The sequence below is a fragment of the Triturus cristatus genome, chromosome 8 (assembly GCF_964204655.1).
Source record: "Triturus cristatus chromosome 8, aTriCri1.1, whole genome shotgun sequence".
Lineage (NCBI taxonomy): Eukaryota > Metazoa > Chordata > Amphibia > Caudata > Salamandridae > Triturus > Triturus cristatus.
Window position 1 is genome coordinate 1700441999 of NC_140591.1, and position 17540 is coordinate 1700459538.

At 45.7% G+C, this 17540-nt stretch overlaps 1 protein-coding gene across 1 annotated transcript in view; it reads right to left on the minus strand.

Annotated features, from left to right (window-relative positions):
• The window catches only part of LOC146808645 (NXPE family member 1-like), a 365719-nt gene that overhangs the window by 65688 nt on the left and 282491 nt on the right, over nt 1–17540 (minus strand). Inside the window, exon 5 of the mRNA XM_085623682.1 lies at nt 60–278. Within this exon, the coding sequence (XP_085479808.1) occupies nt 60–278 (219 nt within the window). The remainder of the gene's footprint in view (nt 1–59; nt 279–17540) is intronic.

The window sequence follows — 17540 nt, forward strand, 5'->3', positions numbered from 1 at the left end:
TAGACCGAGGCACACCACTCACTTCGCCACCACCAGTTGCGATAGACACAGGCACCTACCGGGCACAAGTTTTGGGAAGTGCAGGATCCACTGGCGCAGGGTGGAGTCACCCATGAGGTAGATCAGTTTCCCCTTCACGCACAGGTCCAGCTCCTCCGCCCGCTCATAAGAAGACATATTGCAGAAGAGCGGCCGCCACACATTCTGCAAGAAGAAGCCGCTGGGGAATGGAGAGCTCATCCCGGTCCTACATTTTTCTTGAGAAAGCTTTAAAGTTCCTGTTAAAAATCACAACAAATATCAGCAGAAGATCAAACATGCATTCAATATAGAAACTGAAAATTTGAGAATTTAGCTCTCCCTCTATAGTATGGAACCAAGATATAACTGTCTGAATATTTTGTAACATAAATATTGTTTCCTAAATATATTCTATATAAATATCGCCAATTTGCAATAAGAATAAAGCGTCTATGTTAGAAATTCAGTTCTTGTTTGACTGGGGTGCGAACCTTAGTCAAACAGCAAACACAATCCTAGTCAGGGTAGGTGTCAGGCAAACCATAAATTAACCTTTGCTCACCCTCGGGTAGCTTTGTGCAGGGCAGTCAGGCACTGTGTAAAATATTTGTGCAAAACTCCAAAAAGTAAAACAGTGAAAACACCACACAAAAAGATGCCATACCAAGTTAGAAAAATAGTTCTGACTTTAATAAGTAAAACAACAAAAATCTAATAAGTAGGACTTGAGATATTGATTGTTAAAGATTTTAAGTAAAAATAGGGCTAAGAAGCATAAAGTGCTAAAAGGAATTATCTGGTCGTGTAAGACTGGGACAAGGTCAAAAGTTCAGGCCAACCACAATGGAGCGCGGGCCGGAAACAGGGACCAAGGTAGTTGTGCTGAACAAAAGTACCTTAATCCGGGGTTGCAGAGTGTTGCTTTGATTTGAATCTACCTTAATTCAATTCAATTCAAAATCTTTATTAGGATACAATAAATATCCATAAAAGCACAAATACAGACTCTCGGATATCACATTTTTAGATAAAACAAAATGCGGCAATTTCATCATATGTACAAATACAATAAAAAAAAACTCGATGGGTACACATAGAGTAACGGGCACGTACTGCCACTTTCAAAAATCATCCTACCCGAAATATTAGCTCCTCATCTTCCAAAGTGACGATGTGCCCATATGCTGCCTTATAATTAATCATCGGGATAGTCTTAAAAAATTGTATTAAAAACTGTTTTGTGTATTTTAAATAAAAACTACAGAAGAATAACAAATGCATCATTGTTTGTTTACATTGAGCATTACAAGGGCAGGGGAGTTGGTCAAGATTGGAGTTTAACACCAGAGGAAAGCAAAGCAGAAATTTCACAGTATCGACCCTTAGTCTACAGAGCAGGCTCCTCTCCCATCTACCGTTTGGTCTTGAGAGATAACTACAGGATAGGTGGGTTCTATTCTCAATCGTCATGTATCGGGCTACTAAGGGTTTTTGTGCTTCTATTTCATGTCTGGTATTGCTGTAAGCCGCGTAAAGTGCCTTCATTAGGCTTTTTTTACTTATGCCATCCGAGTCAGTTGGATTTAAAAATAACTGCTCAAGATTTACACTGGCCAGGCTCTTCCTGACAGCGGCGAGCCAGTGTATATCCTTTCCTTTATCGCAGCTGAGACAATCTTTAATTATTTCCCTAGTTAGCTGCGCCGCGGGTTTCTTCCAAACCGCGAGCCAGAATAAAGCGGGTCGGGCTTTGATATAATCTTCTATGTAAGGGATTTCAATTCGCTGTGGCAACCGTATTGTGATGTGGAAATAGGGGCGCTCAATATTTTACGACAAAATCTGTTTTCTTTGTATACTGTCACACTGCCTAAAACCCCAAACTCTGCTCCATAGGTGGCAGTGGGGATGCATTGTAATTTAAAAATTTTAGAGATAGCAGAAACGACCTGTGTCTTTCCGGGCTGGGGCAAGCCAAGTATGCTGTTAATCGCTCTAGAAATTTTTTTACCGTTCCCTGCAAAAACCAGTCCCAAATAAGAAAAAGTGCTAGTGCTCTGTAAACAATCTGAACACAAAGCAATGGTATTATTTAGGTACTTTATCGATCTGCACGCCATTAAAAACGATTTCTTAAAATTAGTGCAAAGGTCCAAGCTTACCATAAAATCTACAAAGCCCCGCACCGATAAGCGTAGGGCATTTGGGGTGCATGCCATTAAAACCGCATCATCGGCGTAGAGAAGGGCCGGTAGCGTGTTGCCATTAATGATGGGAACATCAGGGGTGAGTGATACCAATGATCCGCTCAGATAATTGATGTAAAGAATGAATAGCAGAGGGGCCAGGACACAGCCCTGCCTGACCCCTCGCCCAACCCCGATGGCCTTCGATACCTCACCGCCCTTCCCAATCTGCACCCTGGCATGCAGGTCCTTATGAAAATAAGCAAAAAAGTGTACTAAATCCTCGTCCAGGCCATATTTAAGAGGATGGACCAAAGCTGAGACCTGTTAAAGTCAAAGGCCGAGGTCAGATCCATGAATGCCAGGACAATATGCGGTCTCGAGGGACACACTAGGCATACAAGCCAGAGAGGACTTCTCCGACAACGCTCGAGATGCTCCCGACCCCTCCAGCACTATGAGGCGCATTGCTGCCCGCTAAATAGTATACAAAGTTAAGATACCGTATGTATTAACGCGCATGCTTATTGGTTGCAGCACGTATCTTTAATTCTAATTTAGGTCACTTTTAGGAGTGGAAGGCACAGGGCTGGACTCTGTACCTGTCCTGAAGAAGAGCTGAGGAGAAGCTCGAAACATGTTGACACCCACTAGGGACATCTGACGCATCATAGCCAGACCCCCTAGGGACTCACCCCTTTTTAATATATCAACTAGGAGCAAGAATAAAAGTCATTTAGCCCACTAGTTAGATATTTTTTTTAAATTCACTCCACTCCATACACAACACCACACCACACATAGTCTCACTAAAGTGCTTCTACGTATTTCCGCAAGTCGTAGCATGCCTCAACCCGCAGCGCGTTGAGATGGCCCCTATGATGAAGCATGCCACTGTGGGGAAACCCTGGTGAGTGAGGAGACTCAAGAAAGGACATTTTTCCTTCTTTTTTCTCATCGTTTTTCACCAACATTTGAGTGAACATTTTCTACTAGGTTCTCCATCTGAGAGTTCAGATTTTTTGATTACATATGATACAGAAGGGTGGACCTAGCCTCTACCTCCCCCGTTCTTTTTGATCTTGCCAGGAAAATAGGAAATCTTTTAGCTGTTGTGTATTTTCCTATGATCAGGTTGAGGTTAAGGCACTGTTCAACGGTGCCAACTTTGCTCCTGAACCCCAACTGGCATGGATGGAGGATGTGACCCTCCTCGGCCCATACCCTGATCTTGTTAAACAGGATCCTCCCTAAGATTTTCAGTGTATTGTCGATCAGGGAGATCGGCCTATAACAACGCCTATAACAACTTGGATTAGAACGGTCACCCTTTTTAAAAATTGGCACGATGATACTGGTAGACCACGTTTCTGGGATTAGTGAAACTGATAAGTTGTTAAAAACATTCAGCAGAAGAGGCGTCCAAAATTCAGGCTGATGTTTAATGAGGTCAATTGGCAAGCCATCTGGGCCTGGCGCCTTATTGCCCGAACTCCGATGTATTGTTTCCTCTACTTCTGTAAGGGTTATCTGGACCCTGGTAGCTACCAGATTCTCGTTCAGAGCTGTGTGTTGGGCTGGAGCTAAATAAATCTTTGAGAAATGATTCTCCCATGACTCGCTACTGATGTTACAACTGATGGGAGACAGCGGGTGACCTATAGATCTCATGGCTTTAACAGCCTGCCAGAAGCCTTTCCCGTCTTTTAATGTAGCAGCACATGCTAATTTATCCCAGTGTTCCTTAACTAAATCGAATTTTCTTTGTTTGATGGCAGCCCTATATCGCTGTCTGAACAGTTTAATGGTCATCTGGTCCCTGGGGATTTTTGCGATTGTCCTTCTAAGATCTTTATTTGCAGCAGAGCAAGCGCTATCAAACCATCTGGGACCTAAGTGTGTTCCCTTAACGGGCCTTGAGAGCATATGTTTAATGCCCTCACATAGTTGCGTAAAGGCACCGACTACATCTATGTTGTGTTCTTTAAAAGTCAAACAGGTGTCTACAAGATTCGAATGCGCTTTAACCACCTTGCCCAGTAAAGCTGTGTTATCGATACCCCACCAGACTAGTCCAAGATTATCGGTAGAGGCGGACAGATATCTTGCACCACACTCTTTACTAAAAGTTGGTCTAGGGGCGAGTCTCAGGGTTACATTTACCGGATTATGATCTCCGTGAGTGGTATCGACCACCTCAGCTTTAAGGAGGCAGTCTTCCAGTAAGGGTGATATGAAGACGTAGTCAATGGTAGAGGCACTACCTCTTCCTCTATATGTGGGTATGGTATGTTTGACACATTTGGGGTCCGTAACAATCTCCATTACATCCACGAGGTTGTGTGTACATTGATAATTAACCAATTCGATCCCCCTATTACAGGTAAGCATGTTACTAGGTTGGTGAGTGGCAGTATGGCTACCATTGTGAATTTTAGCATTAAAATCTCCCCCTAGGCAGATTCCTGCCAAGTTGGGAAAGTTATTTGAGTTCTGTATAGTGCTAATACATTTGAATAAATTAACAAAGTTAATACTTGGTAGATTCTGAAAATCGTTATTATAAAAATTAATAAAACATATGGAAACCCCTCTTTTATAAATAATTGCCTGGAATGTATGATTATCAGTGTCCAAGGCCTTTACACTGCCACCTGCAAGGGTGTTTATCCAGATTGGCAGGCCTCCCGAAGGGCGACCCGGGTGGGGAATGGAAGCGAGAGAATTAAAACACTCAAACCCCTCCAGAAATAAATCTCTGGTTGCCCATGTCTCCTGAAACATTAAGATGTCATGTTTTTGGACAAATTCTATCCAGTCTGGCAAATTGATTTTGGAAGCCAGGCTGGCGACATTCCAACTTAGTATTTTTAAGTCGAGATCACGTGCAAGCGTGGGCACAGTGGAAGGCAAGGGCCCTGGGCTGAGGGTTCGGGATCATGGTCGAGGGTAGGCCCAATGGGGAAGCTAAAGCCTCTATCTGGAGGTTCATAGGATCAAGGAGATGTATTAGAGGACACAGCAATGGGAGGTAGTCAATCCTGGTTGTCCAAGTCAGACAATGACGAGAACCTATTGAAAGTGGGGCCAGGGGCTGCGGTGTTGGGGATGCCCATATGCGGTTTGTAAAAATAGCCCAAAGACAGAGCCCAGATCTGGGTTGAGACATTGGGGTGGGACTCCTGGGCCATTACTATAGGTTTCACCAAGGATGGGTTTCGGAAGTTAAGAACTACACAGTCCCCCTCGATGTTTTTGGGGACTGGCCCACCCATCCCACTCTGCACGTTAGGATAATGTTATTATTAAGTGATGCCCTGAAACCCTTATGTTTTGACAGCCAGTCGATGCTTTTGTTGTTTAATTGGTCCCATGTTTCAACCTGATTTTCTTTAAGTGGTGGAACTCCTGCCAGGACCACTACATACGGACAAGCCGCTGGTGGTAGATACAAAATCTCCTGGCTGCGCTTTGGGTTTAGAATGAGCTTTGGGGCTAAACCACCCTCTCCTAATCTGATGCCTTTGTGAGTGTCGAGCTAGGGCCCCAATGAGGCTGTTATAAAGGGGATCAGAAGTTAGTTGCACATTTTTCTCTGATCGATTGTGGCCACGGCTAGCAGCACAACCACTGTTGATGGTATTATTTATTGCCCTACTACGCTCTGGTACAAAGCAATCTTTTACTTTCTTACAGGTTGCGCAAGTACCAGTCGTTGGGACAGTTACTGGTGCGATAATCGCGATGTCACAATTAGGATTGGGTACATTAGTCAATGGCGCCATCGTGGAATTAACCAGCTCACTACACTGTGTGTTTACATTAGCACTAAGCAGGTTCAAGCGTTCCAAACCTTTACACAAAACATCAAATTTACCTTCCAGTAAGTCTCTGATGCGTCCATACACAGTGTCTATAACAAAGGTGGAGAATTGGTCACCTTGATTTTTGTGGCCATCTAAATAAGGGTAGCCTACATCAGTCTGTGTCTGCTCTTTAATTAAGATTTGGGTAGGTGCTTCAGAAGACTTGGTCGAATTTGAGGTGTGTATCCAGGAGCTCAGAGTGGCGCGGGATGAGCTTACACGGGTTCAATCAATCAATCAGAGTACTTGTAAAGCACGCTACTTACCTGTGAGGGTCTCAAGGCGCTGGGGGGGAGGGGGTGCCGCTACTGCTCGAAGAACCAGGTCTTGAGGAGTCTTCTGAAGGCGAGTAGGTTTTGGGTCTGCCGTAAGTGGGTAGGGAGGGTGTTCCAGGTTTTGGCGGCGAGGTAGGAGAAGGATCTGCCGCCGGAGGTTGTTTGTTGGATGCGGGGGACAGCGGCGAGGGGGAGGCTGGCGGAGCGGAGCTGGCGGGTGGGGGTGTAGAAGCTGAGTCTGGTGATCAGGTAGGCTGGTCTGGTATTGTGGAGTGCTTTGTGTGCGTGGGTGAGGAGCTTGAAGGTGATCCTCTTGTGGACGGGGAGCCAGTGGAAGTCTTTCAGGTGGGGCGTGATGTGGCTGTTTCCTCTTTGCAGTAACCACTTTCACTGACTTTCTCTTTCGTTTTGCTCTGATGCTACTTCAGTTCCCGCCAGTAGTAAGTTGGGGTTGGCGCCCGACTTTTCGGGGTGGGCTGCAGTATCTAAACCTTCAATAGTCTCGGTGTCAATATCAATAGGAGAATCAATAATGCAGCCGTTATGCGAATGGGCGCTGGAAATACAAGGATTGCAAGGGGGTGGGGTGATGACATGATCTCCTGGCGTGGGGCCTGTCAACAGAGGGACTCCAATGCCTAGCGAGAGCCTCCTCTCGTTTAGTTCAATCTCATTGGCTACAATACTTACAGCCCTTTCCAGCATGCTGTCTATGCTGGAGGTGACAGATCGTAGTGGGGGTACTCCCCCTCGCTTCCCCATATTATCTGGTGCCCCGCAAGGAGTGTACGTTCACTCACCTTGAGGGCGGATGGTCGACTGATGGAGGAGACAAGATGTCAGAGGGTTTGCCCAGCCCAGTCTCTTCCGGGCACTGATGGGCAAGGACTGGCCCGCCCTTGGCCCGGGCTTTGCCGGGGCGCCACCCGCGCACGTCCCACGCTGCAGAGGGCGCTTGGGAGTTTTGTGGCACGTCCGGGTGCAACTGCCACGTCAGAGGTGCGCTGCTGGCTGCAGGGGGCTACTGGGGATTGAAGTCTTTCTCCTGGCCGTTTCCCTCACGGCATGTTGGTCAAATGCAGAGCCGCTCCACTCACGGCGTGAAGATGCTCGACGTTCCCCTCGCGGCGTCTGATGTCTGCAGCAGGTATGGAAGAAGACGTTCCCCTCACGGCAATCGTGCGTCACCCTGGATGTGGTTGAGTAGCGCGGTAGGGTGTTTTCCAGACCCGGCCGAACGGGGCTTTTGGGATGGTCAGTTGCAGCTACGATCCTGCTCTTTTCCTGTCTCCTCTGATTCCTCTAGAGATATTTTGATAACTACTTCACTCCCAATAAGACTTAGCAAATAGAAATCCTGTCCCTCTTCTATTTTCAAAATTTATTGGGCTTGACAAATCAAATGCTCCATGTATCTTGTTCATAGAACAGCGTCCGTGTCACAGCTATATAACGGGAGCTGGGAGCTAGTGCGGTATAAATACTCGCTTAAAAAAATGAACACACAAGAGGCATTTGCCAAAACAGGAACAAGTTGCTTTAATTATTGCTGAAGCCTGGACAGAGCCTGGGAGAGCCTGGACAGAGTGTGTCTGCTACAAATCTCTTGATCTACAAAGTTTTGGTCATCCATTTATACAGTTCATGAAGTACATTAAATGTTTTTTACATTCATAAAGAGCATCCAAGTAATAAATCAATTAGATGTGTGCATCTTATATGTACACAGGTGGCTCTTGACTTTGGGAAGAGCTAGTGTGGGCAAATGTGTATGTGTCCAGATGTCCGGTGTGAGGAGCGTGTGATCTGGTGTGCGTGTCATGTCCTGATTGGCTGAGTGTACATATCTACTTAGTTTCATTTGTGGGAAACACAAAACGGGTTTCATTGGGGCCAATTATCTTGGACTGGTTTGTGGTAGCAACTATTTGTGGAAACAGTATTTTTTCTGGGTTTGTGTGTCTTTGGTTTATGGGGGACCCACCTGTGATCTATCACTCAATGGGCATGGCCTGGAGTCTCAGGAGCTCTGATGCGGGGTTGAGGGCGAGGTCACTTTGGGTGAATCCAACAGCAAAGATGTGAGTTCAACGGAACTCCTAAAAATAGTATGGCAGCCACTGGTATCACTTTTATCGACATTATCAACATTACATTTACACAGGTCATCTTGTACATTGATGTAGTTCGTACTTGTTTTAACGAGGTTATGTTTGCTCTCAACTGAACTTACATTGACCTTGGTCTTATCATCGTACGAGCATGGATTATTACATGCATTGGTATTACTGTAGCTGGTGTCGGTGATGCTGTGCAGGCACACGTTACAGTATACAGTATACATTGATATTGTACTGACGGGCATTGTGTGGGCACAAGCTAAGGCTTTTACTGATATTGCTGTTGTTGGGCACTAGTTGAGGATGCGTTATACAGCAGAGGCGATGCGCCAGTTCCGAGATGCGGCGAGGCTTCAATGTGGGGTTCTGATGTGTGGAGGACCCTGTCGGCGAGGCTTGAATTTGGGAAGAATGGTGTAGAAGATGCGTTGTGCAGTCGAGGTGATGCGTTGGCTCTGATGAGTGGGGAAGATGCGATGCAGAGTTTGAGGTGTTAGAGTTGGTTCCAAAGGCAATGCATTGAGTGTGATCCATGCAGCAGTGAAAATACATCAGTTTCTTTTGCCAGGTCGACATGGAAGTGGAAAACTGCACACAGGCTCTGCAATGGCAGACCTGAGGCATGGTTAAATGGTTCCTTAAGTGGGCGGCACAATGTGTCCTGCAGGCCCACTAGTAGCATTTAACTAACAGGCCCTGGGCATATAAAGTACACTTTACTAGGGACTTATCAGTAAATTAAATATGCCAATGGGGGATGGGCCAATATGAACATGTTCAAGGGGAGAGAGAACAAGCTCTTTAGCACTGGCTAGCAGTGGTAGAGTGCACAGAGTCCCAAAGCCAGCAAAAAGTAAGTCAGAAACGTGGAGGAGTAGGCAAACGTTGAAGGAATGACCACTCCAGGGCTGTCAGGTCTAACAATCTATTTTTGCAACTGTGTTCTAGAATATAATATATGGATGAGGTGCTATTCATGTGTACCTTATTCTTACATTCAGCCCACTCTACAGTACCACTGTGCAGGAGATACTTTGTGATGAGATGTACATCTCACAGGATGGAGGGAGGCTTTCAGAGTTCACCTGTTGTCATGAACCTTTCACAGGCTCCAGCCTTCTGCTGCTCTTCTCAGAGTGTTCCTGTGGTCAACTCTGGGAGCTGTACATTTTCTCACAGGATGGAGGAAGCATGGCAGCAGTCACAGTGTGTTCCTGTGGTCACCTCTGGGAGCTTTACATCCTCTCACATGATCGAAGCCTGGCAGAGGTCAGTGTGTTCCTGTGGTGACCTCTGTTAGGTGTACAGCCTCTCACAGGATGAAGGAAGCACAGCAGAGGTGACAGCATTTCCTGTGGTCACCTCTGGGAGGTGTACAGCCTCTCACAGACAGGACAGAGGAAGTATGGCAGAGGTCACAGCCTGTTCCAGCCTCACCTGTGGGAGGTGTACAGCCTCTCACAGGATGGATGAAGCATGGAAGAGGTTACAGGGTGTTCCTGTGGTCACCACTGAGTAATGTACTTCATTTCACAGGATGGCAGAAGGTTGAGTTCACCCAGAAGCAGCTGGTGACATTTAAAAGTGGTGGGGCATAGAAGGTGGGCATGAGTGTTCCTTCGCAAGCAAGCCTGACTGATATGAGGGGAGTTTGGGGCTACTCCCCCACCCCTGGAGAAATCTTTGTAAAAAGGAGTGTGCATATGGTTCCTTTTAAATCAAATTTATAAAGTAATTGTGAACATGTAGCTTTGAAATATTTAAACAGATTAAAAACTGTCCCATAACTTTTATGCATTAAATATGTTCAACTGTTGTCTGCAAATTGTTCAGGGTTTTAAATTATCTTACTTGCAAACATGACTGTCTCAGCACTGCATCTGGTTGGTGAAACTAAGGGATCTTCGTGCCATATCGGCGATCTCATAACCAGCATGTTTGTTGCATAAATAAAAAAGTGTAAAAGTAAAGATCAAAAATTGTAACATTATGTAGTACTTAAATATGCAGATTAATTAAATGCTTTTTCTATGGAAACTAGGTCCTGACTATAACCACCTACTGGCGACCGCCAGTATATATATATTTATTTTCACTGGAAAAAACACAGGTTTCAGGGACATTATATAGTTAGGCTGACATTTCGCTCATACAAAACCAGAGACATTCAGCGGCTATAACTCGCGCCCCGCATTGCACTGCTGATGACGTCACATATTACATCATTCATGACATGGTCAGTGACATCACTGATGAAATCACTGAGAACATCTCAAATGACATCACTGATGACACCATCCAGTGACAAAGTGTTTTTTTTTAAGTTTAAGAATGTTATATATATGCCAAGGTGTATTGAAGAATGAATGGGTGAATGAGTGAATGGATTATTTAGTGGGTGCGTGACTGACTGTATAAGTGAGTGATTAAAAGTGTCTTACTTAATGCATGGGTGAATGAGTAATCTGTGTGAATGTCTTTATCAGTCTGTCAGTTGGTGTGCAAGTGGCTGCATGGGTTGGTGAGTATCTATATGGGTTAATGATTAGTTGTCTGAGAATCTGTATGGATGCCTGAGTGTCTGTGTAGGTGGGTGGGGGATGAGTGACTCCCTGCATGGATGTTTGAGTGGGTGTATGGGTTCATGAGTGTGTCTGCGAGGGGCTGTAGGGGTGAGTGAGTGTGCGTATGGCTGCGTTGGTGAGCGGATGTGTGTCTCAGTGGTATATGTGTGAGTGACTACATATGTGAAAGGCAGTATATGTGAGTTTTGGAGTATATAAGTGACTATATGTGAGAGTGAGTGATTGTGAGAGGGGCTGTATGGATGAGTGTGTGCTTGTGTCAATGATTGTATAAGAGATTATGTGTTATGTTACGATGTACCTAAGTTATAGATTTTGCCATGTTATTTACCCAGTCTAAGTTACCATAAACATATGACCATATTTGGTACGTTCCTGGACCTCCCCTACTGCATATGGTTTGCCCCGTGTCCCTGAAGGGGACTTTAGAATGTTGATGAGAAAGAGCATTGATGGAGAGAGGAGTGAGGAATAAAGGACTATAACTTACCTTCGCGTTGTCCTTACTTCATAAATAATACTTCGCAACACTGGCGACGATCTGCGTAAGGGAGCAGATGTACCTTACTCCTTCCCTTCTGCCTTACTCCATCTACTGATCCTGTGGTGTCATCTGAGGTTCATGCAGCTCTTCAATTCAAATCGTAATGCAATTCTGGGAGGTGTGAACTTCAAGGACTTCTCTTGACACGACTCACCTTGGCGGTAGCAGACGACGAAGTCAGTACCATTCTGACTGGAATTGTTCTGTCGTGCTGCAGTCACCTAGCCGTCTACTGTGCCAACCAGCTATCTCTGGCCATGAATGCGCTGTACCGGAAGGGTCCGGAGAGTGAGCGAGCTACACGATGGTGAAGCGGAGCCCATTGCCGGCAGAGAATTGCAGGGCGACCGTCTCGAAAAGCTCGGTCTTCGTTTCTGAGCGTTGAAACGACGAGGGAAGAGTACTTGAATCCTGTGCTGACAGGGAGTTCACGAGTGGACGGCTCGACAACGCTCTTCCTGGCGGTGTGCGCAGAAGCAGCCTGGAGACGCTCCCTCCGTCAAGCGCCGTTGCCGGGTTACCTCAGGAGGCGTCCAACAGAAGCTTCACGGTGGTTTGGCAGGTGATCCGGGGTCCTAACGCCGGTAAGGTGACTTGTCTATTTCTGCTTCGGAGGCACGCACTCCATAGCGTGCCTGAAACATCCTTCGGTGACACGCACACCACATAACTTTCACATCCGCGTCTGTCTAATTAAGAAGACACGTACCTTGCGTGCCTGAGGCACTCCTCGGTGACACGCACACCACGCCACAGATATATTTCACCTGAGACTGCACCTTAAACACGCACGTTTGTGGCTAATATATTTTCGGTGACGTGCACACCACGATAAAGTTGCTTACCTTGGAGCACGACGCTGGCAGCGACATCCCTAAGGGGAATTCAAATTATTTACAGCTACAAGGCGGCAGAGTAGTCAACTCCAACCCTGTTTGCCACGACATCTCTCAAAACAGTTGACCTCCAGAACGCTGTATTAGAGTTTGGGCGTGCTTGTGACCGGTGGCGCACACCCACAGTAATATACCCTCATAGGGCCATAGGCGAAGGCTGCTTACAATTTCAGCATTGCATAATAGTGACATCTTAGCAGGCGCACAAGTTCTGTCATCCTTAAACTTGGTGTTTCCTTAATCTCTGTGGTAGTCACATGTATGCTAGTTTGCCTTGCATATATGCTCTTGGGGTGATTTGCATAATAACGGTGGGGTGACTTAGGGGCATTGCCTGTTTAGCCTTTTATCTAATTCTGTTTATACACCCAAATAATCGTGTTTCTCACGATGGCAGCCGCAAGCATGCTACAACCTACACCATTTTTGAACAAGATGGGGGAACCAACTATTCCATGGGACGATTGGGAGAAGGTTTTCGAATCGTACCTGGTGGCAATAGGAGGAGAAAAATTCAGTGCCTTCAGGAAACAACATATATTGCTACATAATTTGGGTTCTAATGGTAGGAAAATCTTCAAATCTCTGCCGGAGCCTGAGGAAGAGGGAGAAGATAATGATGTATATGACACAACGCTAACTAAATTGCGGAATCACTTTGGGGACAAAATAAATGTAGTCAGGGCAAGCACGAAAACGTATCTACATACGTGGCGATTCTCAGAGGTTTAAGCAAACTGTGTGTCTTCAATGAGCTAAATGATTCACTGATCAGGGATACTGAAGTACTGGGTTTTTAAAACCCAGCGGTGCAGGGGAACACACCCTAAGACTTCGGGTTCTTCCTGTTTCAGACCTACAGAAACACAGAGTCTTCTGGGTGAAGTCAAAAATCGATTTATTGGCTGCAGACCAATTACAGGTATCCGAGAAGTACAACACAATGTATGTTCTCAGGAGACTGCTTAAACTTACAGAAACGGCCTTCTCCTTATTTACAAAATATCATGCTTCAGGCACACATTCCTTGTTTTACGATATGGTCATTCACATGTATTCATTACAAACGAAAAGGCAGAGTCATGATGACCATCCCACATTCCAGTTAAGCCAGCCCACAATTATTTACCCAGCGAGGCTCAGATCCCACATCAGATATCAGCAGCCCCCAATAAACACGGGCATCTCCTGTTGATAAAACAAGCCATAAAGCAGGAAGAGTCAGGTGTGAAAGAGATTAGCCGGAGGCTTGTGTGGGATGAAAAGGCTTTATGGTGTGTCAAACCCTGATGCTAATCACAGGTGGCCGTAGGACGGGGAGCTCGTCGGACCGGGCTGACCTGGGGCGGTGGAGCCAAATCGCATAGGTCACAGAGAAGTCAAATGGAAGGCACATGTGTTCTGAAGGCCTGTATTAGTCCTTAATGTGTAGCCTATGTGAGGGCAACCATAAGATGGCCACCGCTCCAAGATGGAACCCACAAAGTCAATGTGTAATATCGTATACACAGTGCATTTATCGATAAAACGTTACACAAAGCACTTGTACATACCGCATTGGCCATTCGCGGTTTGCTAATACCGGAAATAGGCAGGGGTAGGGCCCTGCCTCCTACGCGGTCCCAAATTTTAAAGTACCACAGACCCTCCTTTTGCCCTTACATAGGCAATAACTATAATCATATCAATCCGAGTCCAGGTCTATATTCATGAAATCATGGAGATGTTGCTGTAGCATCATCCTATTACTTAGCTCGTCCCTTGATACAGGTTTTCTTACACATAATGTAGCACAGAGGCCACATATCGCAGGAGCACACTGTATACACAGACAGAACAGGAAAAGGATGGCTAAGATCATTCCAATGACCATCAGAATCTTCCAACCCCAGGCAGATATCAGTTCCCAGAACCACCCCACCAGTGACCAATCTCCTTTATCCACGTGAATAGATTCAGATATTTTATGCAGTTTGGAGATGGCTTGATAAACTGTTGGAGCGTTATCTGGTATGAAAATAGATTGGATGACCTTACATACCCCACCACGGTCTGCAAGTATGACGTCTAGAACCATACGGTTCTGCAAAGTCATGAGGCAATCCGCTTGGAGCTCAGCTGTCAAATTACCAAGGGCACCAGCCGTTACATTAACAGTGGATTCAACCACACGAGTCAGTTGTCTCAGGTTCCTACTATTGACCATAGGTCCCCAAAACGGCAGGAAACCCAGAAAGAAGTCTCCCGCTTCCTGACCGGCAGTATCCTCCTTACTAATCACGCCTCTCACAACTCTGGTCTTGTGATAATCAGAGGCAGCAGTAAATGTTGGCGGTAGCAAGTTTGCAATATAACATGTGCCCGAGAAATCAGGGGGCAACCATGTATATGCTCGGTCGTCGCAGACAAAATATGTACCCATGGCAGCCAAAAACGCAGGGGAAAACTGTGATGGAAAAGTGTACGTTTTAGTACAGTCACTTTTCCCCAGTTGAGCTCTTGGATTCTGACCATTACCATGTAAACAGAACCGACCTATGTGGGGTACGACCCAAATTGGGGATGAAATTTTCCGCTGCCTTTCACCCAGACTAATGCTATACCCCGTCGCGTTCCAACCTACATAAGCTCGCAATTCATCCTTGGGAATAGATGAGTATGCGTCGATATCTCTGCTCATATCGGCAACTCCTTTCATTAAGGCTTTATTGTTTGTGCTAGGTCTGATGGAACGTGGTTGTCGCGGGGAGTAGGCATCTAATGCAAAGAGAAACATGGTCTGGAATGCCCACGACGATCCATTATAGCTAAACGGCAGCACTAGATAAGGAATTCCCTTATTAATGGTATGTGGCATTAACCCACACACCCAGCAATTGGTTGTGTTCATAACCAGCTGGTGCTGGTGCAGGAGTTGGATAAACGAGTTGTTTACGAACTCAGATCGTCTAGCTTGTTCGTGTTCAGGCAGAGGGTGAAATGAGTGTAAGGAGACAGTAGGAGGAGGTATAGGCTGTTCAGTGGGTGCAAATGGTACTTGAGAGGAGAAGAATACATAACCTACAGTAAACACCATCATACTAAATAATACAAACAGACATAATAATACAAAACGTTTGCTCTTCATTATTCTACATATTTTCGTCTTAAAGTTAACTTCCTCAGCGGGTCTCTCCATCTTGAAAAACTCCATCCTCTAATCATGCCGCTCGCGGCGGGTGAGTATCTTCTGCTAAGGAGTACGCCTGTCAGTCCAGGGAACACCCTAGACCAACCAGAACCGTTGACCTAACGTCTTCGGCCTGTACCCCAAAGTCTTGGCACCGCGACCCTGCGGCTGAACCCGGATGGTGGTTCGAAAAAATCAAAAAGTCCTTCAGATGGCAGAGCTATAATATCAAAAATAGTAAGGGAAAGGAATTTTTATTTGTCCATAGGCCTTGGTCTCAAGTTATATCGGTTTCTGCCAGGTACTGTCTGGTCTTGAAACAAGAGTTCAGGCTCTGTGGTGTCCAATCGAGTTGACGGTGGCACAGCTTCTTGCAAAATATCGTCACTTTCTTGTTCTGAAGTTGTGCCTCTTACGCGTGCATCAGTAAATGGTACAAAACGAGGTACAGTGTCTGTTTCAGAATCAGCGATACCCTCCTGGACCCACTGGTCGTATGGTAGAGGCAAAGGGATCCGTTTACAGTGGGCGCAGTGAATCCAATTCTTTTTCCCTTTTACTCGAACCGCTGATCTTGTCGATAGAAGTACGAGGTGAGGGCCAATTCAACGGAGCTCATCGTTGTTCTTTCGCTGAAAGTTTTTCACGAGAACCCACGTGCCAGGGTCGATAGGGTGTCCGGGAGCTTCAGAGGCCTGGGGCAGAGTATCATGCACCTGTTGGTGTAAAACACGCAATTTAGCCGTCAATTCATACAGATAGTCAAGCAGTACTGGATGTTCAATTTCGCTGAATTTTGTCGGTCTTGGCACACCCCATACATTGGCCGGGCGGCCAAAAATGATCTCATATGGGCTAAGTCCCACTCGTGAATGCACAGTCATTCTTGTGGATAGGAGTGCTAAAGGCAGAGCGTCAGGCCATTTAAGACCGGAGCTCGCCTGGATTTTGGCCAGTTTGAGCTTCAGTGTGCCGTTGTAGCACTCTACTAATCCAGCTGATTGGGGGTGATTTGCAGCGTGAAATTTCTGCTTTATCCCTAATCCCTCACACACATTCTTCATCACTCGACCCACAAATTCACTCCCATTAGCACTCCACACCATTCTTGGCATTCCAAACCTAGGGAAAAATTCTTTCACAAGGGCTTTGGCTGTGGATAAAGCAGTGTTGTCTTTTAGGGGATATGCTTCTATCCATTTTGAAAAAGCGCAAACAACAACCAGTACATATTTCAAGTTGTTGCACCTCTCCATGTGGATAAAATCTATCTGCAAAACCTCAAATGGATATGATGGAGGCGCAAAATCACCAGCTGGAGTTGGGGTTCCTCTACCAGGGTTATATTTCAAACATACTATACAATTCTTGACCACATTCTCTGCACACTTGGGAATTTCAGCATTCTGCCATACTGGAGCCAACAACTTACAGATTCCTTTCACACTGATATGTGCCATTCCATGTGTCATAGTAACCACTGGAAGCACATATGCATCAGGTAACAACCATCGCCGATGTTCTGACAAATCAACCCAACAACCATTCTCATCCAATTTACCCGTACTTTCTCTCCACTTGCTCAATTCTTTCTCTGGGGCTTCAGCTTGAAGGGACTTCACACTCTCTATCGTGTCTTCACACATTCCAACATCATTAACCCATCTTTCAGGGCCTGCAACATACATTCGAGTCTTCACATCTTTCGCTGTTTCTTTCGCGATTTCATCAGCAAACGCATTACCACGACCAACATCATCAGTGACTTTCTTGTGCGCACTGCATTTCATAATCGCAACTTGTAACGGTAGGGTCAGTGACTCAAGGAGATCATTCACCAATTTGCCATTCTGAATTTTAGCTCCATGCGAAGTCAGG